Source organism: Hirundo rustica, chromosome 9, assembly GCF_015227805.2.
Source record: "Hirundo rustica isolate bHirRus1 chromosome 9, bHirRus1.pri.v3, whole genome shotgun sequence".
NCBI lineage: Eukaryota > Metazoa > Chordata > Aves > Passeriformes > Hirundinidae > Hirundo > Hirundo rustica.
Genome location: NC_053458.1, coordinates 10,586,344 through 10,613,094, shown reverse-complemented (window position 1 = coordinate 10,613,094; position 26,751 = coordinate 10,586,344). Strand labels below are relative to the sequence as shown.

At 42.4% G+C, this 26,751-nt stretch overlaps 1 protein-coding gene across 3 annotated transcripts; it reads left to right on the top strand.

Annotated features, from left to right (window-relative positions):
* The first annotated feature begins 250 nt into the window (after window positions 1-250).
* KDM4A (lysine demethylase 4A) lies at window positions 251-25,383 on the top strand. 3 transcript variants are annotated; one of them, XM_040072549.2, is made up of 22 exons: window positions 251-357; window positions 678-830; window positions 1,011-1,186; window positions 2,356-2,470; window positions 3,243-3,436; window positions 4,922-4,971; window positions 5,472-5,575; window positions 6,761-6,898; window positions 7,777-8,027; window positions 8,813-8,979; window positions 9,925-10,271; window positions 11,977-12,097; window positions 12,674-12,852; window positions 15,086-15,290; window positions 15,568-15,644; window positions 16,359-16,414; window positions 17,199-17,307; window positions 18,245-18,433; window positions 19,124-19,294; window positions 19,757-19,876; window positions 20,466-20,558; window positions 21,587-25,383. In XM_040072549.2, exons 2-22 carry the CDS (start codon window positions 693-695, stop codon window positions 21,725-21,727), a joined length of 3,141 nt encoding a protein of 1,046 aa, XP_039928483.1. In that variant the 5' UTR covers window positions 251-357; window positions 678-692; the 3' UTR covers window positions 21,728-25,383. The 3 variants fall into 3 exon arrangements, 2 of the variants coding, with proteins under 2 accessions (XP_039928483.1, XP_039928482.1); XM_040072548.2 differs by having other exon boundaries at window positions 266-404; XR_005702130.2 differs by lacking the exons at window positions 7,777-8,027; window positions 8,813-8,979; window positions 9,925-10,271; ... (9 more) ...; window positions 20,466-20,558; window positions 21,587-25,383 and having other exon boundaries at window positions 283-404; window positions 4,922-4,973; window positions 5,473-5,575.
* The last annotated feature ends 1,368 nt before the right edge of the window (window positions 25,384-26,751 follow it).

The following is a 26,751-nucleotide window of genomic DNA, read 5'->3' as shown; positions in this document are numbered from 1 at the left end:
CCGGGTGGGATGCGGGAGGCCTCCGGACCGTGCCCTCGCCGTGCCTGGGCGGGCTGAGGGGGCTCCGGCGCACCCCCCCCCACCTCGAACGCCCCCTAGCGACTGCCTGGTCCCGCCCGCCCGCCTGCCTAGCAACCGCCCCGCGCCAGGCCTCCTGATTCGCTGACCCACCCCGGCCGGCCGTCGAATTCCTATTGGCTGCGAAGCGGGCAGCGGGTAGCGATTGGCTGCGGTGGCGGAGGGAAGAGGCGGGGCGGCCGGGCGGGGCTCGGGCGGAGCGGAAGGGCCGTGGTGGCGTCGGCGGTCCGCGGGACTCTTTAGGCGCGTGGTGCGGAGGGATACGTCGGTCGGGCGTTGGTACGAGGATCGGACGGGGCGGCGGAGGAGCGGGACGCGCTGCTCACGTGAGCACGGCGGGCGGGGACGCGGGTGCGGTCGCGCCGGGCCGGGCCGGGCCGGGCGGAGGGAGGGAGGGAGGGAGCGGGGGGGGATGAGTCGGTGGCGTTCTCCGCCGTGAGAGGGGGAGCGAGCCGCCGGGTCCTGACGGGCACGCGTCCTCCACCAATGAGGAGGCAGGGCCGATGCGGACCCCGCGGCGATTGGCCGGCGGGCGGGGGTGGGCGGGGCGGCCGTTGTGTCCCGCCCCCCGCAAGGACACCCCCGCCTCCTCCGCGCAGGGCCGGCCCGGCATCATGGCCTCGGAGCTGGAGAGCCTCAACCCCGGGCAGCGCATCATGACCTTCCGCCCCACCATGGAGGAGTTCCGCGACTTCAGCCGCTACATCGCCTACGTGGAGTCGCAGGGCGCCCACCGCGCCGGGCTGGCCAAGGTGCGACACTCCCTCTCCCCCCCGGGTGGAGGCCGGGCCGCGCACCGGCCGCCTCCGCCCTTTGTTTACGCCGCGGCGGCCGTGGGGCGGGCGTGCCCCGGCCGGGGCTCGGCCCGAGTTCCCCGGGTTTGACGCTGTCCCCGGCCGCGGCCGCCGCTCCCGGCCCGTGTGTCCCCGCAGATCGTGCCGCCTAAGGAGTGGAAGCCTCGGCAGTGCTACGATGACATCGATGAGCTCGTCATCCCCGCGCCCATCCAGCAGGTGGTGACGGGGCAGTCCGGGCTCTTCACGCAGTACAACATCCAGAAGAAGGCCATGACGGTCCGCGAGTTCCGCAGGATCGCCAACAGTGACAAGTATGGCTGGTCCCGGGTACATAGAGTTATGGAATGGTTTGGGTTGGAAGGGGCATTAAAGATCGTCTGATTCCCCACCCTGTCTAGGGCAGGGGCTCTTTCCTTCAGAACAGGTTGCTGAGGGTCCCATCTGAGCAGGCTTTGAACGCTTGTAGGGATGGGGCATCCACAGGGGCCAGGTGCTCGGTGTGTTCTGCGGTCAGCAGTGTGAACGTCATGCCCTGGGCAGATGAGGTCGCTTGTACAGCAGGCTGTGTGCACGGGGACCTTTGTCACCTGTGCAACAAGATGATGTGTGATAGCAGAACATTTGTTTGTGCTGTGGGCTGCTGTCTGTCTGTCCCCACTAGCTAGACCATTGAAATACTTACTAAGTACTGGAGAAAGGAATGTTCATGACATTAAAAAGGAGATGAAGAAATGATCTCTTGAAAAGGAGTTGAAGCAAAATAGCCTTTGCAATAACTAGAAATAGCATTGGAATTGCCAGCTACAGTCAGTCCATCAAAGCTTGTTTTAGCTTTCAAAAGCAGTACAGAGCAGATATTTTAGAGTTCTATTTAATAGAATAATTTGATGGAAGTGATTGTTTTACATTATATCTGTAATTGTCTTGAATCTATGTATATAGACACAAATTAAATAGACTAAATTTGGTTCCCTACTACTACATATAGTCCAGTACATAGTTAGCAGGGAATGAGTACATAGTTAGCAGGGAATGGGCATCAAGAGTAGGTATTTTGCTGGTAAACAGAGCATGTTTGACCATGGTGAGTCTGTGAAGGTTTGCTAGTTTCGCAGTGGCAGAAAACTTGGGGTTTGTTTGGGGTTTTTTTAAGTTGTTCTTTGTATCATTTCTGGTTTTGACTGCCTTGTTGCTTCTAAGTAACTACAGCTAGAAGGTGAAATTGTTCTGACCCCATTAAAGTGCACAAAGCAAAAATGAAAGTAAACTGAGGAATGGTTAAAGTAATTTTCTTCCTGATACTTCCATTCCCAAGTGTCACAGAAACAGAGCCATGACTGCTTTCACTTCTCATCTGGCTGTGACACACATTAGGTATTTTTATTGTAGCTTTCCGTTCTTTCAGTCGAGGAAAACATTGGTATAGACTTGTCAAATATCAAACTGCAACGTCTTTAATATCTTTCTTGGTTATTTTCAGGTACTGCACACCCCGGTACACAGACTTTGAAGACCTTGAACGAAAATACTGGAAGAACCTTACATTCAATGCCCCCATCTACGGGGCTGACGTTAATGGCACGCTCTATGACAAGGTAAGGAAACCGTTCTGGTTTTCAGGTAACAGTTCTCCTGGTATATTGTATTCCATAAATACTAATGTGGCATTTGACTCTTACCTTTTGGAAAGGGTTAATGATAGTCTTAGCATAGTTTCAGCTTCTGGAGTAGGCAGCTGACAGAGGTAGCATTCTAAGGGACCTTTGCTAGCACTTCAGTGTAGAGCCTTTCAGTTTAGGAAACAAAAAACCACTATTGCCCAAGCATTGCTTTGTCCTGAGAGGCGTGTGACGGTTGGAAGTGTTGGTCAGTGGATACATGCTGCTTTGGAATCCACTGGTGTATGTGTTTTTGTGAGACAGCTCTGTAGCTATTAGGTGGTAGGACGATAACTGTCAAAAGACAATTTGCATTCTGCTTGCTTGTCTCCTAAATTACCATGACTTATTCTTTTAAAAAATGTTTGGAACGAAGAGTGGTTTTGTTCAAGAGGTTTCAGACATCAGCTCAAACTCCATCAACATCAGCTATTGTTCTCTGCTCTGTTAAGTCTGTAGCTTCGTGATTATTTCCCCTTTGCAATCATTATGTTGACTGGTAATTTTTTTTCCCTCCTTAAAGGCCAATAAGTGATCACTATGCAAGCTACCATGCAGAACTTTGGGTCTAGGTGAACTCGCTCGCAGCTTGAGCTGTGTAATTCTGTGCTGTTTCACAAGTGTCTGTTAAGCTTTTGCAAACTGTCATCTCAGTTGTGTGGTTTTGTACTTTGTAATCTTTGTTTGACATGAGGCTTGTGTTTTTCAGCACGTAGATGCGTGGAATATTGGCAGATTGAACACAATCCTGGATATTGTAGAGAATGAAAGTGGCATAACCATTGAAGGAGTGAATACTCCTTACCTGTATTTTGGCATGTGGAAAACTTCCTTTGCTTGGCACACTGAGGACATGGATCTCTACAGTATTAATTATTTGCATTTTGGGGAACCCAAGTCATGGTAAGATTTTCTAAGGAATCTTGTAGATGTAGAAAAGCAGTACCATAAAATATTGGAGTCAAAGTCATGAAGCTAAGAGTTTACTGAAATAATTACCAGTTCTCCAGTCTTGCACTGCAGTTCTATCTGATAGTGTTGTATCTATCTGAACACTAGAAATCTGTAAGATTGCATGCAGACCAGTGCATGTCCTCAGTAGAATTTGTTTGGTTACCTTCTAGAAGGGTCTGGTTGCTGTCCTGATGTAGAGAATTCTTCTGAATTACAGTATTGCATGGATGCTCTCTGCTGTGGTAGGGCCAGAACTTGGCAAACTTGCTTATCATTTCCTGAGGCTCTAAAATGACCATCCAGAGGTATGGTCACACAGACAGTGGGGGAACAGGCAGTTTTTAACAGTTTATCACATATATATCATATATATGATATATTACTATATTATATTATATATATTTATCATATATCTAAACATCAATCTAGTGGATGTCACTGAGTGGTTTGTCCAGTGTCTGAGCTTTCTTGATTCTTTTTAGAGGAGACTCCTGAATTTCTCTTGTAGCACGGGCTGCATTTTAAGAGTGAATCATGCCCTTCTGTTCACAAATGAATTTCTCAAGCAACTTCAACAATTGTTTCCATGGAACTTCTGTTGGAAACTAGTATTTTTGGCTGCCTTTTATTACAACTTTGAAAAAAAAGTAATAGCTAGCACAATGTGACCCATGAACAACCCCATGCAGTGGCAGTAGTGGGGAAACATGAAACAGAATCATTCAGTCTGTTGAACTATTTGGCCATTGCTTCTACTGTAGTACTTGGAAGAAACAAGCTTTGCTAGTATCTCTGATTTATTTAGCAAGGAATCCATTCAGAATATAGCACTGTATTCCAGAGTGGAGGCAAACTAAGTGGGCTGATTTATTGTAGTCATACCAGCCAGGAGTTTTGTGGCACCCATAAAAAGGTGTGTACAGGGAGAGACATAGCCATAAAGGGCACTTCATGAGTTGTGCACGTGTTAAGGATGTGGCATCTGACAGTCCCATTTTTGTCTGAGCAGCTGAAAGAGGTGATTTCCATTTTCCCTCTTGCCCTGTGTTCCTCCTTGCACTGAGTATATTGAGATTACACAGCTGTAAACTGAGACAGTTCAGGAAGTGCTCTTCCCTTTCTCATTGCAATTCATATTTTGCTGCACAGATCTGCTAATTATGTACACCAGACTTTTTACTTCCTTGATTGCTTGAGCAAAAGTTGTTGAAAGAAATGGTCAGCTTTTGGGTGCTGATTTTTCTTGAGATAGAAGGTAAAAGTCCTCAATGAAGATTTTTAGCTTTATATCAAACTTTGAAAAAGACAAGTGTAGAGACAGAGAATATTGGTTTTAAGAAATTCACATCTTGATAACTGATTATGATTTCCAGTCAAACTTTGAGATTTTGATGTTGTCACTTCAGCTTAACAGACTTGTTCTTACAACTGCAGGTACTCCATCCCTCCAGAGCATGGGAAGCGGCTGGAGAGACTTGCAAAAGGTAATCAGGCAGTTCATGTCCTGCCTTTTTCTAAAGATGGGATGGACAGCTGCAATGGGTTTCAGCTCTTTCAGAGGACACAGCTTGGCATGACTGAACTGATAGTTTGCCTTTTAGAATATAGATTACATTACTTCTGAGTGTTTGCTTGTAGGATACACACAAGAGAAATTGTCACATTACAAATAATCAACTTGTGGTCTGTCTAACCTTTAATGAGAAAATCCTTAGCTATTGATTATTAAAACTGGAAGGTTATGGCCAAAGGAGGATCGTTCTATTTGAGGTCTTTTTTATGTTCTTTCAAACTGGTGGCTGTTAAAAGATAAATCTTAGGGAGTTGTCATTTTTCTTCAGCATGCAAACTAGCACACTTTAAATAAGGTAGTCCATACTTGTAGGGAAAAAGCGTCTAGGCAGTAATTTTTCATAAAGCTGCTGAAAATTAAATGTAGTTTGAGCACAATGGTAACATTTCTCCTTGTCTTTATTTTAAACAGGTTTTTTCCCAGGAAGTGCCCAAAGCTGTGAAGCATTTCTCCGTCACAAGATGACTCTCATCTCTCCATCAATTCTGAAGAAATACGGAATTCCATTTGATAAGGTGTAGAAAAGTAATCGTGGTTATACCAGCTTGATCAAGAGGTTCCAGCAGCCTTGTCTTGTTTCTGACAGCAGCCAGTAGCAGATGCTTAGAGAGGGAAACAGAAACAGGCAGGGTATAAGGCAGTCCTTCCTGTTGTACTTCCATTTATCTGGCAACTGGGGCCTGTAAGAGTTTGAGACTGGAAAATCTATCAACGGCACCTAAAAACAAAAGCTTTGTTTTCTGTGTTTTGTTTTTTGTTTTTGGGGGTTTTTTTGCATTTGTTTTTTGTTTGTTTGTGGGTTTTGTGGGCTTTTTTTGTTTGTTTGTTTTGTTTGGTGTTTTTTTCGTGGGTTTTTTTGTTTGGTTTTTTTTGTGTGTGTTTTGTTTTTGTTTTATTTTTATTATTTTTTAAGTAAGATTCATTTCACTGTTTAGTTGTGTATTCAGTGAAGTGAGATTTTTTTGTTTGTTTGTTTCAAATTTGCTCCTCCTAATTTTGTTCGTTGCAATCTTCTTCCTCAATAGAAAATAAGGGTTGTCCTCTGTCAATTTTTTAATTACATTAGTAACTTTATAGACTTCCTTATTTTCTCAGGTAATGACCTGCCATTCCCCCTCCCACACAGAGACATTAAAGATTTAGTCTTTGAGTTCTTATTCAGAGATACTGTATCATCTGCTTGGGTACCTGAAGGGTTTTGTTATCATAATCCTTTACAGTGGGGAAATGTTGAAGGGCAAGCAATGAAACACTGACTGAGACTTGTACTCTAATGTGAACAGCAAAAGAAAACAGCAATAAATTTTCAAGTTATGTATGGATAGAAATTTACTTGACCTTAGATAGCTGCTCAGCCAAACCTGTAGCTGATACAGATAAGTATTTTTATGAGCTTCATATAGCTGGTGACAGAGTATTTTGTGTGTATAACCGTTTCTGTACTAAATTGACCAGTTTTGTTGGGTTTTAGTAAAAAACTGTTGAGCGAGGCTTTTCACTAAAGAGATACTTAATGTAAGTAGCAAAATAGTGAAGGTCAGTAGCAAGTCTGTCCATTGCAGTAGGGAGCTCCAGGCACCATCTGTGAGTTGGATTTTTGGGTGTGCTGCTGAGAGGGGTACAGGAGCTTCTTTTAATCATATTCACCAAGTGCCTTCTTAAACTCTGAATAACACAGTGATGTCTCAATTTTCTTCTAGGTGACACAGGAGGCTGGAGAGTTCATGATAACCTTTCCTTATAGCTATCATGCTGGCTTTAACCACGGCTTTAACTGTGCTGAATCTACCAACTTTGCTACTCTTCGGTGGATTGAGTACGGAAAGCAGTCAGTGCTGGTGAGTGGTCTGTTGCCATCATTAAGCCTCCACTGTTAGCTTTAAGAGGGTGGTTTCAAGCCTTTTTAAGATGTGATGTTTGCTTTCTTCATAAAATAGCAACAAAGTAGCAGGCGAAGTCATGCTTCCTGCTTTGTATCAACCATGGACTGCGTGCAACATGTTTTGTAATTTTAACTTTTTTGTAAGTTTGTGCAGTTCTAGCTAGGCTTCAAAGAAAATCATGGAACTGGTTGTCTTTCCAGAGCTGAAAGTATATGCTTGGTGGGCAGAGCTTATCAGTATTTTTCTCCAGCATTTTAACCATTATTTATTAACTGTTTAGTCTGGAATACGACTTTGGTAACTTACATAACTTATCAAAATAAGTATCTTGGCTGAACCTTTAAACTGAATAGTGTTCTATCCCTATAGAGGTGCCTTACAAACGAGGGTTATGTTTTCAGAAGCTACGTTGAAGTGAATGCTTTGAAGCACTAGCTGTAATTATTCATGGGTGAGGGGAACCTCTGCTGCTCTGGGTAGGCCCAGAGTTTGTGGCTCTGATTTCTTCATTATAGTCTCTGGTTTTGTGGCCTGTATTTTGCAACACTCAACTTCTACCAGCAGCTCTGTAAAAAGACTGATGAGCTTTCTTTCCTAGTTATTGTGATAACATCTGGTTTTCTGTTTTGTGCTATTGCTGGCTTTTCTGCCATTTTTAGCTATCTTTTATATACCGTTTTGATTTCCTGGTAAAGAGTCTTGAAAGTTATGAGGCTCAATTACATATGAGTGTGGGATTTTGTTCCTTAAACTCTTGAAAGCAAAATGCTAGAAAAATGCAGAGTAGAATTGTTCAGTATTTAGCCTTACTTTAATATTTTCTGTGACTTCAGTGCTCGTGTCGGAAGGACATGGTGAAGATCTCCATGGATGTGTTTGTGAGGAAGTACCAGCCAGATCGTTACAAGCTTTGGAAAGCTGGCAAGGACGTCACTGTCATTGACCATGCTCTTCCAACCCCAGAGGCAGCAGAGTTCCTTAAAGGGGATCTCATGCAAAAAGTCAAGAATGGGAAACACTGTGCTGAGGAGATGGAAACAGAGGAGACGTGTAAAGAGGACGTGGATGGGGATGAGACAAAAAGGTACTGCTTTATGTAGTCCTCTGCTGTTCTGTTGGATTCTTAGAATTTGAACCCAGTTGCAATTAAATGTTTGCCATTCTGATAGAGCAGCGAGAGTTAGCAATAATCTTTTTTCCTGGGAACAGGGTTTACTCTTAATATTTTTAACTATTTGAGTCCACATTAATAGATAGTCTGTAGTGAGCAGGAAGCACACGAGCTTGGAAGGTAGTTCTTCATCTTAGGACAGACCTCCAAAACCTGGGTTGGCAGTGTGTACCCTGCGCTGACAGGCCAGAAGAAAAGGGGGTTGTACTGAGATCGTGGGGCAGTATTCGCTAGCAAATTCTGGTACAGTCAGTGCTGCAAGCTGTGGCATTGGCATGGAGTTCCTGGTTGCTGAAGGTCAGCAGGCTAATCATCTTACATTTTGCAGTTAAATCTTTTTCACTCAGTGTCCGCTACTGTTCCTAAAGCTGTCTTTGGTGATGGGGTTTTTTTGTTGTTGGTTTGATTTGTTTGGGGTTTTGTTTGGAGGGGATTTTTTGTTTAAGGTAAAGAATGCCTGGCTAGAGCATAGCTGCTTTAATACATGATTAACGTGCTGAGAAGTCATCTCTAGGGATTACTGACTTTTTCTCTGTAAGGGCAAAGAAAACACTTCAGAATAATTTGGAAACTATTTTGCTTTCCAGAGGCTGTCTCATAAAACACTGATCCAAACCAGACTGTATTTTATGCATTCACACAGGAATTTAACACATTTACTTGTCTGCTAACCTGACATAGGGATTTGTCTTCTGCAGCATGCCCAAGCACCGCATAGGAACAAAAAGGCACAGGGTCTGCCTGGAAGTGCCACAGGAGGTGAGTGAGAGTGAGGCCTTCCCTAAGGAGGAGCTGAGCTCCACACAGTATGAAGAGGACATGGCAGAGCCTCGTGAGAGACCTACAAGTGAATTTGTGCAGCAAGGTGAGCAAAGACTCAAACTTCCAAGTAACTGTGTGCCAGGCTTGTCTGGGGCACTCTTCAGTATGTTGCTAGTTAGTAGGACGCTTTTGTGTCAAAAAAGCAGGCAGTGGTTTGTCAGAGCCATTGCTAGCACCTCAGAAATTTACTGTTATAAGACTTGAAATATTACCATTTTCTAGTTTCTGATTTTTACTTTCTATTTTGCCTGCCTGCATGCAGAAGTATATGGGATGCCTCAGTAGCCTGAGCTCCTTTGTATCTCTCTTGGGCAATGTGACCTGTTTATAGGAATTGTGTAATAAAACACATGCACACTTCCTGGTGCTGTGGGTCTGGTATGCTTTGTAGGTGTGTTACTTGTAATTTTGTAATAAGTAGGCTGGACAAAATTTGTGTGGCTTGTAATGGATGAGTTATCTTTGCTATTAGAGGGGGAGTAAGGGGCCTGTGAAACAACACAAGAACAGGGAAAATATATGTGATGCCCCCTCTTGTATTTTGTTTTCCAGGCCTTTGCAGCTTGTATTTAATAATTGTCTATTGGCTTGTAGGGTTTCATTTTTTTTTTTTCTGTTAAGTCTCCATGAACGTTTGTAACCTCTTACCCATGGCAACATATGGCCAAAAGTTGGGCTGTTTTAACTACATACACGACTGTATAAAGATCATCTCTGTTTATTTTGAACTCACTGTCTGCTGGTTTTGGTTGATACACCCTAGTTCTTTTGATGGGAGAGGCAATAAGCAGATGCTTTTATTCTCTCTCTTACTGAGCCATCTATGACTTTATAGGTGTTTGAATTAATCATCTACTCTTTATATGGTGTACTGTTGCTTTTTTTGTGTGTAGTAGTTTGCTTTTTTATTTGGTTTTGTGCAAATAGTTGCACAAATGTTCTTTTTCTGCCCAGACTTCTGAAAAAGTCAGTATTTCCCTTCTTTCAGATGGTGTAGACTCAGCCAAATTTGAAGAATTAAAAACTGTGAAGCTTGAGGAGGAAGAGCAGGAAGCAGCTGTACTGGATCTCTCCATTTCGCATGCTTCAAATTCCACTTCAGTGTTGCCAGCTTCAAAGCAGAGTGCTACATCCAGTGTGCAGTCCAGCTCACCTGCGTATTCTTCAGACTCTGAATCGTCTGATCTGTTGGCAAAACGAACTCTTCCTGGGCCAGCTGGGGTGTTCACAGTCCACAGCTATGCCAAGGGGGATGCCAGTGGATCTGACAATGAACAGACTTCAGGGAAGAAAGCCAGTGCCACCTCCAGTGTCAATGAGCAAGAACTGACAGAGGTATGAATGGCAAAAGGGCTATAATTCCACAGCAGGAATTTGCTGTGACAAAACTTCTATCTGTGCAGATGACAATTTCATCCCACTGGTGTTTGCATAGCAGGTTGCACCTCTGGCTTTTGCCTTTTTGCTTTTACACACAAGAATTCAGATGAAGACCTTACATACTTAGCCCTTCAAGTAAGCAAGGAGATCACCTGTCTTGAGAATTTCTCTAAACTATTTAAGTGCTGTAGTGGAAAGGGTAGCTTAATGTTTTTGACGTGGTAGTGTTATGGGATGATTGAGGTCCTTTTGGACTAAGAGACACCTATTTGTACCTAAAATGAATCTGGTTTGTTCCAGCCTTTATTGCAAGCACATTCGTGTGTTGAGGGGATTTTAATATAAAATTGCATACATGGATACATCTCTATATCCTTTTAAAAGAGGAGAAAGGATGCAACGAAAATATTGTTTGGGAGAATGTCAATCTGAGTGTTTAAAAGCTGCCAATGAATGTTTTATTAAACAGCCTGAGAGAAGAGTTAGAATCCTAGCTGGTAGTGTCTTCCCGATACTTTGTTTTCCTCTTTACATCTGTGTTTAGAGAATGGGAGGCCAGTAATTACTTCCAAAGAAGTCAAGAATTGCACCAAAGGAATAGCAGAGAGACCAATCTTGATAATTAAGCTGAAAGTGAGAGAGTTATCATGGCTATTTAAAGACATTCTGTTGCAGATCCTGAAGTCTCCATTGCATGCTCTGTACAGGGAAAAGGTGACATTTTGGATGAGTGTGCATTGTTTTCCCCAGGGTGGTGTACTTTGAAACAATTTTTCCATTAGGTGGTAACTGGGAATGCTAATTTCAATATTTCTTAGAAGTCTTGTATTCAGCTCTGTGTAGGAGAACAGAGGTAATGATTATTATGCTCTCTTCTGGCTTCTTTTATGTAAAGAATATATTTAAATGCAGTAGGGTGCATTTAATCCAAGACTTAATTCTGCTTTTAAAAGAATAACAGATTTTAAAAAGGAGTAGGTTCTTATCTAGAGGGAGACTTCCTGAAGTGTTGAAATCATTACCTTTACTGCCCTGCTTGTCAGGTTAGTAGTAGTTTGTCAATGTGTCACTTGTTTTCTTATGAGGCTAAGGGAAGAGGAAATAGCTGTTGTTGCAATCTCCTTCTTCCAGTCTGTCTGCTAAGACATCAAGGCAGAAAGGATGAAAAAGGCTTTCATTTAAAATAACACTTTTAGTTCGAGAAGTCTATGAGCTCTGTATTTTTTCTAGTTTATTATTTTTTTTTACTTTTAAATTTGGAAAATTTAAGTGATACACAAGCTGAGGCTTCTCCAGAATTCATGAGACTTCTTATCATGGCTCTTTTAAATTAAACCATCCAGCTTGTATTTCTTTGTTTCTGTTTTTCACATGATTCTTTAAAGAAACAGACTTGCATGAAAAGCCACGCTGGGACCTGTGAAAAGTGTCCATTCTACTGACTCAACAGAACTAGTACAGCTCTGTCCAGTTTTTCACAACAAAAGTCCTCTGAGCACTTTGAAAAATAGTTTAGAGCTGAAGTTACTTTGTAGGAAATAAAACTGTGGAAGCATGTGCATTTTGAAGAAGTTTCCCTAAGTTCAGAGTGGATTCCTTCCAAAATGGTGTCAAAAAGGGCATATGCTAACTGACAGTGGAATTGCTTCTCTTGGTCCAGGTGGGAAAGGAGTACATCAGCTCTGTGAAGGAGAGTAAGAAGTCCAAGGGTCGTCGCCAGCCGTTGAGCAAACTCCCACGTCATCACCCGCTCCTGGTGAAAGACTGCATCAGTGATGATGGTAAGTAAAGCCTTATGCTCTTTGGGAAATTGGAGAGAGGGTCTCAGCTTCTGTGGGCAGTGTGGGATATTCTAGGAAGTAACTGGCAGTAAACAGTAAGTGACAGCTCTGCCTCCTAGACAAGATGCATATCTCATTGTACTTTTTTCTCAGATGGTGTCATCTTTCTTTCCTGTACTTTTCTTTGGAAAGGAAAATTAAACCAGTACCAGAGATTGTTGCTTAGCTGCATCTGCCTTAGAATATTCCAGTCATTGATGTAAATATTCATGATTTAAAAAAAAAAAACTAAGGCCAAATTCTTTGGCTGATAGCTTTAGTTTTGATGTAGATGTTATTTGGAGCTGGTTCTGTTATCACACTCCGCCTATTTTGTTGTCTGCACTGTTGCTTGATTAGTCAAAGCCTCTTAGAAAGGAGACTGAGTTCTGGCTTCCATCACCTTTCTGTCAGTTTGCTTTCTGGCAGTCTTTCTTTTATCTCCATTCATAGCTTCTTGCCTTATTTAGTTTCATTTACAAGAAGAACATCTATAAAAGGCCACATAATCACTGAGTGAATGCTCTCTTATCACAGAGGCATCAGAGCAGTTAACTCCTGAAGAAGAGGCTGAGGAGACAGAAGCATGGGCCAAGCCATTGAGCCAGCTGTGGCAGAATCGGCCGCCAAACTTCGAGGCTGAAAAAGAATACAATCGCACCATGGCCCAGCAGCCCCCATACTGTGCTGTCTGTATGCTCTTCCAGGCGTATCAGGTATGAAACCAAGGCTGTTCCTGCTATCACAGAGGTAACAGAGTAGGTGCTGCTGTGGTGCATAGTTTTAAATATGTGGGTTTGCATATTGCCAGTTGACAAAAGCTGTATCAATGTTGCAATCTTCCCCGGGAGTTGTTCCAGGAGAGCACAAGTGGGTGAACATCGTCACACCTGTGATGGGCCCCTGTGGGATCCCAGGGGCTCACTCAGCTGTTCAGCAGAAGCTTTTGTGTTTTGTGGCTTTTGCTCAGACCACAGAACGGAGCTTAAATGTTGCTGCAGCTGACTATAAGATCTCATTTCTCCTTTTCAGACTGACTCCTTCACTTCTAAAATGTTTTTAAGAAAACACTTTAGGTCCTCTCATAGTATGTGCTCTTTGAGGAGCTGGCACGGAAGAAAACCTTTTACTTAAAGGAATTTAAGGTTGTGTTTCTAGATGGTATAGATTGAACGCTGTCTTGTCTTGGCGTGTATCCATGACAGTAGCATGGGATGGGGTGCAGAAGTCCTTTGCCAGTGTTGAATAATTGTGCAGGCAGGAGGGTCCCTCACTGAATTTTTTATACACCTAAGATAAATAGTTCTAAGGTAGCTTGAATAGTTGTCTGCATGTTTGACCTGCAACTTTGAGATAGTCTGACCCTTCCCATACACATATTTGATTCATTTCTGATGACTGTATAGTTGTGGTGGCACTACAAACATGCTCGCTACAGTTTTGGAAATAAAGACCTCACATTTTTGTTTAAGATTTATATTTCATATAGTTCCTAATTTTAATAAAAACCACAGACCATAGTTTCTGCTCAATCTTGTTATTTCTGTCTGAGAGTAAGTTCTTAGGAATGGAAAATCTACTTAGGAACTGTGTGGTACATGAGGATTTCACTAGTGCTGAAAGCTATAAAATTAACAATTTGGAGACAGTTGAAGTTCTCTCAAGATCTTTTTTGTAGGTTGCTGTTGAGCAGAAAATTCTTAGCTGCTGGCTTTCAGATGTCTGTCTACACCAGGCAGTGGAGTAGAAACTTACCAAGATTTGAGCTGTGGTTAGAGTCTTTGTTCCAGCTTCAGAAAGTCTATAGCAAGTCTGGAAACTGACTTCAGTTACCCGTTCAAATAAAAAATTGGCACAAAATGCCAGACTTCCTTTGAGAAGAAGAGTATCTGCTGCTGGGGGAAAAAAAAGTCATTATTTTTTTCAATTTTATTAGAAATTTCCCTCAGTTGTTTTGTCTTTTGCTTGACATGCAATGTAAGTTTAAATCAGTAAGTTTTACACAATTAGACTAAACAAGACTTGTTGAAAACATGTTCGTTTCCTTCCAACTGTCAGCATTACCTGGACATTTTTTCCCCTAGTTTTTGAGGCACTGTAGGAGGGACAGTGCAGATTCATTCTGCTACTGCAATTTCTGCTAACAGTAATTTTAAAAGATTAGGCAAGCTACTTTTGTGGTAGCCTACAAGTTACAAAAGATGGTTTAAACATTTTTCAAAGAGAAAGAATAATTTTGGTTTAGCTGTTGAGAGGAGTATATTGAATGGAAATACATGTCAGTAAACTTTGTATGTCTTAGCTGTTTGATTTGACATTGGTTTAGAAGAATAAATTATGAAAGATTAGCCTGAAAGTCTCCTGAGCTTTTATATGGGAAATTGCATTTTTAGTCTATTTATTTTCCAGGAACTAATTAGTGTTAAAGCCCATTAGACTTGTTCAGAACTACACTGGGAAAAAATAACAGGGATTAGTAGGTGTCTATTCGTGTGTTGGTAATCCTTCCATGTTGAGGTAAGATAAGTGTACACTGATGGATAGCAGTGTGGTGATCCTCTGTATTACAGGGGGAATATGCAGAAGAGGTGTTGCTTGTAGAGCATGAGGTGGGCTTGGCGATTCCACCTCTTCTCTCAGAAGAGATGCAGTTTGGTGTGTATCTTGTAGCTTGTTAGAGGGATGCAATTCAGACTTCCAGTTTAGTATTTGAGTAGAAAGTAATTTCATCCTGAAGCCACAGCAGCTGAGGATTTTATAAATATAGCTATAAATAGTAATAAATAGTTATAAACATAACTATATTTTCACTTAACCTACTGACTCTCTGATCTTTCAGTACCTTAATTTTTTCTTTAAATTGGATATATTTATAAAATAATGTATGAGTAAAGATGATGTGAGACCATATTACTTGTAAAATTTAAATTCCCTATCCAACCCCCACAGGCAGAATGTGAAGGCAGCAGTCAAAACGCTGGAGTAACTCCCGCTGCTGCGGATGGGAAGATCCGAACTAAACCTCTGATTCCTGAAATGTGCTTTACTGCAACTGGCTGCAGCACAGACCTTAATCTTTCAACTCCCTACCTGGAGGAAGATGGAACCAGTGTACTCATCACCTGCAAGAACTGCCATGTCTGCGTTCATGCGAGTGAGTGCATCCAGATGTTACCCTAAGCTCTGGTGTTCTCCGTACTTTGGAGGCCTCTGCCAGTTGATCTAATGTACAAATAGACCAAGTTCAGCCCTTACCAGAGGAGTATATACTTGGGTGCTGGCCTGTGGGGTAGGCACTTGGCTGCATGGGTGGGTTCAAATACACAGCATCAATCTGGGGCTTGTTGATTTTAATTCCTTTATTACTTCTGGGCCCAAGGGAAATGAGTTTGAGTTTAAATAAACACTTAAATGAGATGTGTCTGTTCTAGGTTGTTATGGTGTATCCCCTGACAAGGCCACTGAAGACTGGATGTGCTCCCGGTGTACAGAAAATGCATTAGAAGAGGTAAAGTTTTTCACAGATGGAGTCTGGTACATCTGGCAACTTGGCTACAAAGTTAATTCACATAGTGTTGTGGGTGTTGGGTTTCTTAATTATCCTGTAAAAAGAGCACAGCTTAGATAATGGTTAGGAGCCAGTCTCTTGTGTTTTGGTACTTTTAAACCATAATGATATCCTTTTAACTGATGCAAAACTGCTGAGCTCTTTTGAGTCAAAGGGGAGATGTTCTGCATGAATGTTTGAATAGCTCCATCGTCTGTCTGAATTTATGGTAGCTACTATTTCTAAGCCAGAAAATAACTTGTGTTTATAACTAGGCAGGTATGCACATGTGAAAAAAGCAAGAAGAGTGGGATTCCCTCAGACAGCTGTATAGACTAGGTCAGTAGAATGGGTCAGCCTTTCCATTATTATTTCTTCATGTTTATTCCAGGTCCATTTACACATCCCCAAAGGATATAGGGTATTGCAGGTGTAAAAGGAACCCATAACAAACAAGTTGACCCTTCAGTGGTAGGTTCTGCTTGCTTTCAACAGACTTGGAGTCTATATTTGTAGCCCTAAGGGCAGCAACTTTTGAGAGTTGAGGAGCTGATCTGTACAAGGTAGTTAGCTCTTCTGACAGCAAAATAATTTTTTTCCTCTCGATGTGCATTTTGAGTTCGAAGTTCTGCGGCAAGTGTGGTGCGCCTAGCTAACGCTTTTTCTTTACTCCAGGACTGCTGTTTGTGTTCATTACGAGGAGGAGCACTGCAGAGAGCCAATGATGACAAGTGAGTTCAGATTTTATTCATTTTAAGGAGAGGCTCAGTTCCTAAGTATCTGAGGGTAAGGTGGTAAGCTGCATTTGGTGTAACTGAGTGACCAACACCACCCTTCACACTTGGTGTGTTCCTTGTGTTCTCATGCAGCAGTTCTTACCTCTTTAGGTAATGCCTGGTTCTCATTCTGTTGATAGCACCCGTTAATTGCTTTGCATTTGATAGTGCAGAACTGTAGTATGCAGAGGTATAACCTACCACATAAAAATAAGGTTCCAAATGAATTCACATCTCTCAGTACCTTCTCTACAGAGGATTTTGATTTTCTGCCTTATTTGTGGTTACAATAATGACAAAGGGCAACCATAGTTTTAGGTAGCACAACATTGAAATTCAAGGTACCTCTACAGCAAAATGTGCATACAGCTGCCTGTCCTGTGTCCTTTGCGTGTGGTGGATCATCTAAAGTTACTTGATGCAAAATAACAATGGGGCAGACTTGTAACACCATGAAATAAATTAAATTTGGCCAGGCAGTCTTTTATCATGCAGGAGTCATTAAATTGCTTTCCTGTTAAGCCTGTTAGTAGCAGATTTTAAGTATGAAGGAATCTTGGGTTTGCCCTACGCGTGACCTGTTAGTAGCAGCAGGAAGGTTGCACTGATTATTCTCAGAGGTTATATATTGTGGTTTATATGGCAAACTTGAACCAGACCAGTATTTACTTAAATTCCAGAGCATCATCTGTTGGCCTAATGCGTATTAATTTATTTTTCTTCTCTTCTGTCCTGACAGGTGGGTTCATGTGATGTGTGCTGTGGCTGTACTGGAGGCAAAATTTGTGAACATTGCAGAGCGAAGTCCTATAGATGTTGGCAAAATCCCCCTGCAACGTTTCAGACTGGTAAGGGTCACCTGTGCTGCATGGGTGGTGTCTCTAGTCCATTGAGAATCTGAGGGGTTTTGCTTATGCCATCAAACCCAAATCATCTTGGTTCAGTCTCCAGACTGAACTGTATAATCTGCTCAACTCTGTGTGTGAGAGATGGCAGTTGTCACTTTTGCTGTTTTTCAAATCTTTCCTTGTTCTAGTATGTGTTTATTCACATGAAGAGCCAGAGAAAGCGGCATTGTTTTCAATATGTGGCAGATAACATTTATACAGTGGTATAATGGTGATAATTTGTTGTGCTTGTTTTTCTCCTGCAATTCTACTGCAACTCCTGCACAGTTGACTGCTTTCAAGCACTGAGATGCTTCGGGATATGTGAGGCATTCCTATAATGGGTGAAGGTCTTCAGCAGGAAAGCAACTGTACTTAACTGTTTTAACAGCTCACTGTTGAGAGGAAAACGACTGCTTTGTATATACATTGCAGATAACATTCTTTTCCTACAACTGCCCAGCCCGCCCAATTGAGTCACTGTGACTCAATGTGACAGAATTTTAACTGTTACCCCTGTGGTCATTTTCCATTATTCTAATCTTGGTTTGTATTTATGTAACTTTTTAGTCAAGGGCTGACAGTCCCTATTGAGTTGGAGCATTGCAAGCTAATCTAATCTAAGATCTGTTGCTGGCATCCTTGGGTTGCATACTTTGTGCATGTTTAGCTGGTAGATTATTTAATTTACATTTTTCCCCCTCTACTGCATTACTTTTATGAACTACTGTCTTGTCATAAACTAAAACTGGTAGCTGCCTGCTTCTGTACAGCCAGAAAGCAGCAGTGTTTTCAAAGAGGCTAAATGGCACAGCTATTATATGACAAGCTGTTAGCTAGTCCTTGGTGTGGAGTAAAACCTGGTACCAACCAATAACCTCTAGTTTCCTGTCCACAGAAATGCGTCTTCTGCAAGAAAAGGAGAAAGAGAATTGCAGGTTGCTGTGTACAGTGCTCACATGGTCGGTGTCCCACGTCCTTTCATGTCAGCTGTGCCCAAGCAGCAGGAGTCATGATGCAGCCTGATGACTGGCCATTTGTTGTATTCATTACCTGCTTCAGGCATAAGACTCCATCTCAGGCAGAGGTGTGTAGGTGTGTTTTTCCCAAGATTTGAACTGTAGCGTCTTGGAGGCACCAAAAAGCTTTTAGATTGTGTGATTTTTTTGAAAATTCATTGAAGGCTTGGCTGTCTCACAGTATGTAATGTAATCTAGCAGTGTTGGTCTTGGATTCTGATCTCAGCCTTGCTGCTACTCTGATCTTGGTCAGGTCCTTTATTGTACTTTGGTTTGCAGACCAGAAGGACTGAAAGCATCACATCCCTCCTGTGGCTGTTGTAATGAGGAACACTCGTGAGATTTATGCTGTGATATTTAATATGCAAGAGTTAGTGCCTGTACTCCAGCAGTCTGCATGAGTGATCACAGAAATTCATGTTTAAGTGATTGATTAGTTTCTAAAGTTCCCATGAAGCCGTTTTAACCAAAACCATAACAATTAAAGAATGTTTTTTTGTAAAGGCCTTCCATTGTTCTGAAGAATGAGAACTTAATTTACTAAGTAAATTAAGGACAGTAGCACGTAACAGATTAGACCTCAGGCATTTAAAATTCCGGAGGCAGAACTTTTCTAAAAACATTGCTGATGATGGCTTAAGTAGAGTAACTCACCTGAACGAAAATATTTTGCTTTGTTGTCTGCCAGCACTGGAGCCATGGTCTTCAACACATTTGTTACTGAGTCACTGTATAAAAAGTGATTTTTCTCTTCTCAGCGAGCTAAGGCTGCACTCCAGGATCTGTCCCCTGGACAGATAGTCATCAGTAAGCACAAGAATGGTCGCTTCTATCAATGTGAGGTGGTCAGCCTTGCAAAGGAGACTTTCTACGAGGTGAACTTTGATGATGGCTCCTTCAGCGATAACCTGTACCCAGAGGACATTGTGGTATGTTGTGCAGTGGGGCTGTGGTATAGGACACATGATATGAGTCAGTTCTTGTTGCTGTAGAGCAGACACATCAGGGGATCTTGTAATTGTTCTGGGTTCTGTAGAGGCTGAGCTGTGCTGCAGGATGGCCTTAGGGATGTTACCAGGAGTGACTTAACTGAAGCGGTATAGGGACAGGTATAACGAGGTGCAGCTAATCTGTGGCTGCTTAGCAATGGTAGTCTGAAGGAAAACTTGCTGATTCTGGCATGCCATCCCCACATCAAATACTTTGAAGTTACCACTGTAGGGATTTAAATGCAGATGTCATAAATGGATATCTCTCAGCCTACTTCTCCATCCCTAAAATGGAGAACTGTTGGGGTGGTGTGCAGTGTGACCCCTTGGTGGTTTGCTGAACCTTCATGTAAAGAAGCTGCTTACCTTTCTTGTCTCTCCCATCTTCCCTCTTCATTCTAGAGTCGAGATTGTCTTCAGTTAGGTCCCCCTGCTGAAGGGGAAGTCGTGCAGGTGAGATGGACAGACGGACAAGTTTATGGAGCCAAGTTTGTCGCATCACACGCTATCCAGATGTACCAGGTACAAAATTGCTGTCTGAAAATTCATCACTCAGAACAAGCCAATCATGTTAACAGGGTTGCTATAGCAGAGTCATGCCCAGGGTAAGTTACTCTCACTGCCTTAGCAATGACAGGTGCTGGCAGCAGTTGCTGGAAGTGATTGCTTGCAGCTGTATGTACATCTGGGTACCTACTTGAAAGTGTCAACTTCTGAAAACCACTGGTCTGCAATTCTTCATCAGACTCTGTTTCTGTAGTTTAAACTACTTAAAATCAGTTTATTTTGCTTTTCTCTAGTGAGTGCACCATGCCTTTCATGCTTACAAAGAAATGAATACTTAAGCTTTGTGAAAGTGAACAGCCACACTGCCTTGCCAGGTGTTAAAAGAATATCCCCAAACTTGCTGGGCTGTTACTGTCATGAGATTATTGAGGTTTTGATTCAAGTCTATTGCAGTGTGCGTGGCTGCTTAGGTATCTTAAAAATTTCAAGTAGTAGAAGATTATTTCATGAGAGAGCTCTGTGGGGAGAAGGCAACTTCTGGGTAGCTGTGGCGAGGTTCTAACTTCTGAGACTTCTGACAGAACAACTTCTGGTTCTCTTCTAGGTGGAATTTGAAGATGGTTCACAGCTGATGGTGAAAAGGGATGATGTATATACTCTTGAAGAGGAGCTTCCGAAGAGAGTGAAGTCAAGGCTGGTAGGTAAACGGGGTGCAAATTCTACTAAAGAAGGTTTTTTTAATTTGTGCTTGAACAGCAACCTGACCATGTGGCAGCAGCAAAATACTATCTGGTGCTCTCCTTAATTATTGCAAAGCTCAGTAGTTGATTAGGCTACAAAAACAAAGTTCTGTCTTGCTCTGGAGAGAATTCCTCCTTCTGCAGAAGTATGAGTTTATATCATAAAGTTACAGATTGGGAGAGCACACTAATGCCTTTTCATACTTGTATTTGTAAATTCCATTGTCTCCTTCCGTTGCAAAGAATGGCCAAGTTTCTTCACTTACTATTTGTTCTGAGAAGCTCTTAGTAGGGTTGCGTCAAAAGATCTGGCTGTTTCTTGAGACTGTAAAATAATTCAGGTGGAAAAGGACCTCTGCAGGTCCCAGACACCTGTTCCAAACTGGGGTAATTTTCAGAAAGGGTTGCTCAGGGGTGTCTCCAATTAAGTTCTGGTTATCAGTAAGTGTGGAGATCCCATACCCTGTTTTGTTGCTTTACACTTCCCACTACAAAAGTTGTAGTTAGAAACAGCACACTGGGGGTGTCTTGCTTTACAGCACAAACTTGCACACCCTGATGCAGATCTGTTGGCAGGCATACAAGATGTTAGAGGCTTGAGAAAAGATGTATTACAGCTGAATTCTGTGACCAGGTGTTTAAACATGCCTGCTCCATAAAGTAGAAATTGTACTAGACTGTTTGGAAATTGGAACAGCTGACTCTGTTTATTACTCTGAGAAAGTGATTGTGAATCTAAATTAAGTGCTCAGTTGCATTTGAAATTTAAGAGTCTTTAGATCTCTAAGTGTAGTTCACTTAAACATATCCCCAGACTTGTAAATCCAGTTTCTTAAATATTTTTCTTTTTGTGTTTGGTCAGTTTTTGAAGAAAGCTGAATGTTCCCATGTGTCTTGGCTTGGTTCTTTCTTGCGTGGAATAGGAGGATGTGGAGACAGGGATTTCATCTGTGCTCTAGTGACTAATTCTGTCCTTTTTTCATAGTCAATAGCTTCAGATATGCGCTTCACAGAGATCTTCGAAGAGAAGGAGGTCAGTCAAGAGAAGAAGAGACAAAGAGTGATCAATTCACGCTACCGTGAAGATTATATTGAACCTGCCTTGTACCGGGCCATCATGGAGTAAACGCTGCCTGTGGCAGAGGAAAAAGATGCTCACCTTCCCCCAAGGATTTAAACGTTCCAGTACAACAGGCCATATTTGGATGCTTTGAATCCAGGGTTTCTTCTGGGGTTTTGTTCTTTTATATTTTAAGGAAGCTAAAAAGCTGATGCTCTGCAGTAGCTGTAAGGCAGCTGTTGGATAGTGAAAGAGATCCCATTTGCTGAAGCTGATGCCTGCAGACTGCTGGTCTGAAGTTGGGTCCTTACCAAATAAGCCAGCTTGGGGATGTTGCTTTCATCTTGTTGAGCAGTCTTGCTTTTTATTTAAAGACAATTTTGACAGGTGGCAAACTTTTTGGGGAGTTGTTGCCAGGAATCCTGGCAGCTGCAGAATAGTGTGGTCTATTGTTTGAATTGAATAATGTTGCTGAATTTAGGAGTGTCCCTGGTGACCACACCTGGGCTTGAGCAGGCAGTATTACTGGTGCTGGAAGTGGAACCTCTTTTATATTTATATCCATTTTTTTGTTGCAAGCAGCTTCAGTCTCTTGTTTCTCAGCACCTCCTTTCTGAGGTTGAGCTGTAGGCTGTTCAAGTCTGAACAGACGGGAGGTGCTTGTGTGAACAGGTGAAATGTGAAATTGAATCCTGTAGGACAAATTATTTAACCTTCCATTTAATATTTTTGTTCTGATAGTGCTTTTGACTTACTTAATCATAAGTTTAATTGTTAATAGTATGTGCCTCAGAACCAGTGAAATCTCTCTGGAGCCTTGTGAAGTGCAGCCTTCTAGCAAGAATAGGTGTTCAGCTCCCAATAGGCATTCAGCTCCCAAAGAGTTTCTCTTGAGTTTCTCTAAGGCAATATGACTAAAGGGACAGTCCTAACTCTCCCTTCTTGAAATCCAAGCATCCAAGTGTTGGGGATGACAGGACAGCGGTATCTGAAGCAGTGCTGCTCTGGGGCAGCACTGTCTATCGTGTGTCCGCAGGCTTTTGCTTACAGCAGCTAATACTGGGTCTGAGACAGATGAAGTGTGCACTGAGCTGTGTGTTATTGCTGAAAGGCTGTGCAGTGCTCTTCTGAAGCAGGAGTGCTGCCGTGTTGCTGTCTGGCAAAGGTTACTGTAGCATTTTTATAGAGTATTAGGATGCATCTCAGTTACAGTGGAGAGAATTTGCTACCCTAGCCATAGGAAGCTGAGTTGAGCTGGGTAGTAGGTGTACCTGGAAGATGTGCCAACTTGCTCCTAATAATTTAAGCATTAACACACCACAGTAGGAGCAGTGTAAGTACATGTTTCTTTCCCGTTCTGTAGGAAAGGCATTTTAAGCTGTGGAGCAGACTGGCCACCTTCTTTTTGCATGGAATGATGGGATGAATTTTCCTACTGGAGAAAATCATGATTATGTGTTCTCTAGAAACTGTTCAAGAGGAGAATTTTCTAATGAAACAGACCTAATGCATCCCTGCTTCTATAGGGACATGGCAATGTGTCTGCAAAGTCTGGATTTGTAACTTTTTTCCTTTTGTTACATAGGAACGCTATAAACCAAACCCTTCGGAAACCCCGGTGCATCAGTTTGTGATTAGCAATAAAATGTAGTACTGAGTAGTGATACAACTCTTGATCAGAAAAGAAATAAACTGCAACTTTTATACAGAAAATCTTTAGCCCTACATTTTTATAGGGTCAGGAGGATACATAGCAAAGATTTGCACAATCGCTGTTTTGCATAGAGGTAATCTGTCCTATTTTTGTGGTGGACAACCTTGTTCATCAGTATTGGAAGGCTTAAACAGATTCTGAAAGGAGATAATGGCTTTCTTTTGTGGTTTTTGGTTTGGTTTGTTTTGGGTTTTCTTTTTCTCTTTACCATGTCCAGAACTCCTGGTCTCAGGGTGTTAAATGGTTTTCTGAGTGGGATAGTTGGTTTGATAAAACCAGGAACTGTTAAAACCTGAGTCTGGTAGCTGCAGTTAATCTGGTCCAGGCAACAGGAACAAAATTGCACTCTGACATCTGAGCTTGTATGTGAAGCCTCTGAAGTGGTGTGCTGTGAGCAGATACGGAGAAGAGCTGGCAGGGCCTTAACAAACTCGCCTCTCTTCTGTCAGAGTTAATTTGGTATTAACTTCTCATAGGATGAGCACTCCCTGTGTATTACTGAAAAACAACTCTGTCTCAATCTGCCACTCTCCCTCCAGAGAAAAAGTGCCTGCAATTAAGGCTTTGTCCCCAAACTCCTATAGAACTTAAATGCACTTTTTTAGTGTCACATGCTATGCTACCTTTGCTGCAAACACCTGGCTCAACAGCTTTGTCCTAAAATGATGACCTAGTAGGAAACAGCTGGATTTGTTTGGTGTGGTGTTCTTTGGTTCTTGGAGCTGCTCTGTGCAGGGCCACGAGTTGGATTTTATTGATTCTTGTGTGTCTTTTCCAACTCAGGATAGTCTGTTGTTCGCCTGCAGCAGGTTTTGCCACTCCCATCTGACACATTCAGTGACTTTCAAGAGCTCCTATGCATAATATTTGTTCTGGAACAGGAGCTTCGTTACCTGTTTCTGGCATGTTTTCTGCAGGTGCCAGATTTGCTCTTGTTGACAGTTGCACAGTTGACTGTACTGTGTTGGAAACCGCTGCCATCCTGCACTCTGAGACAAAGGGCCTTCCCAATTTTCCTGTCAGTTCTTGTGCTGCATCTCTCAAATGTGAGCACACTGTTACCTGCTGCAGGGACTAAAGTGTATTTTGGCTTCTCTCTGAACTTAAAATTGGTGACCTTGATGTTTGAGGGGTCTTTATTATCTGACTTTGCAAAAAGAATTTGGTTTATGGCTTCAAGTATAACAGATAGCAATAAAAGCTCTCTACAGAGTAGCTGTCTCAAAAGACATAGGCTTCCCATTACCAAGATTTTTATCATGTCTGACAATTTTCTCCAGTGGTTTTGGTTATTTGGAAGTGTGTTTATCCCTTTTACAGCATCATTCCAGTGAGGGAGAGGGGCTGCCAGGTTATCAGTTAGTCAGGTGTTTCTTGAATACATTCAATACAAAATCATGTTCAGTGTGCACTCTGGTGGCCCTTTGTTTGGTCCATTGCATGTGGTGCTGCAGGCAGTAGACCTCTTTGCTTTTCATGAAGCTTCCTTCTGTGACTGGTTCAGGTTGGACCCACAAAGAGCAATTTTTTGTATAAGCAAATAGTGGCTTGCCCTTAATTCAGGATGAGCTTCACAAGTCAGTGATAACTTTTCATAAGATTTTAAAAGGTGACTATATTCTTTGTAAAGCACCAGAGTGCAGTAATGTTTTTGCCTGTGGCTGGACTTCTAGGAGACCTCTTTTCTATCAGCTGACTTCTCAGATGACCAGAATGGTACTGTGGGACCCATTCTCCTTGCTGCTTCTCTCTCTTTCTGGTGTTCTGAGCTGGGTTGAATTGATTCTGCACTGTTTGAGGAGCATACTCACTTATCCTAAGGTCCAATGCATCTCTGTTCTTCCATTCTTTACCTGGGCTCCTGTTGTCTGACATGTCTGCAGTTGTGCTTGTTTTTAATGAAACATGGGGGTAAAATCAAGACTGGTAGCCTGTATGTTGTTTTCAGTTTCCTCATGAAATAAATATAATTTCAAAAAAGTCAATCTGTAAACTAATTTAAGAACTAAAGCAATGGAATTTGGAAATTCTCATCATGCTTCTAATTTTTCCACTAGCATTATTCTTTTCTACTATTCATCTCCTTAATGCTTATCTAGTGAGTTCTCAGGTGTCTTTCAGAGACCTAAGTCAAGTTCTGTTATTTAAGGACTCAGTCCAGCTTGGCTGTTTAACTAGAACAGGGATGGAACCACAGAATCATCTCTTGTCATTGAAATACAGAGCTGAGACATCTGCAGCAAGAACTGAATTGCCTAGGTTCCCTATGTGGCTGAGAGTTCCAGAAGAGGAGTCATCAGGAAATCTTACCTGGGCACAGTCTCAGACAGCTCTGTTCTTTACTTTGGTGTTGATTCTTGAATTTCACAGTTCAGGTTAAGACCTGCTGAATTGGCAGTCTGCAAAAGGAGATTCTTCTACTTTAGCTCAGGGATTTTTGTTACTGACACACCAAGTGACCTTGAGGAATTTGCTTATTGTAGTGTTATTTCAGCTCACATCTGTGAAACCTAATGTGCCAGGTACTCCTGGAGCCAGCTTTTATAGTTTGGGGAAAATGATAATGGCTCCTTTTCCCTGACAAACCTGTAGATACTGCACAAAACCTTTCAGTGTGGGCATTTAGGTTAGTGTAAAGTGTGGAGTATTTTCAGTTGAATATGAACAACAATGTTGTTGTATTGCTAAAAGTCAAAATAAGCCTTTTTCCTTTTTTCCCATAATTAGTCTTCATTTTTCTATGTTGCTGTTAGAGCTGTCAAATAGCTTTAGATTTCTCCCTTGGATGAATGAAGAGTACAACACTTCAGGTGGTTGTTGCTTGGTGCCAGTAATAAGCATATCTGAGGGTGTGTATCTGCAGTTTCCTTTGACCTCACCAGGATGGTCTCCAGAGGAATGGGCAACATTCACCTGATTGCTGTCTTGTGATGAAGCTGTGGCAGATCCATGCAGAAGCACTGCCACAGCCTCCTTGCTGCAGCATGGGTAATGTGACAACGCCAGCATCAAAACAGTTCTGACAGCACCTAGCAAATGAGGGAAGTGTGTGGGAGGGTACTGGAAAAAGATTTAAATGGTATAGTATGCGTGTTAATTTTGAAACAAACTGAGTGTGAAGTAGGAGAACCTGAGAAGAGATGTCTTTGGCCTGGAATTCTGCATTTAGGAAACATTCTCACTGTTGTGAATGGTTCTAGTGGGCTGTGAACACCTTCAGTACATGATGCAGGAGAGAAATCACACAGTCCTGCTGCCTGGGCTCTTCTGCCTCCAGTGAGTTACTGCCTGGCAGCGTGGGCCCCTCATGCTGCCCAGCACCCCAGGAACTGGGATGCTCTGAGCGTTACCCACACTGCTGGCTGAAGGAAGAGCT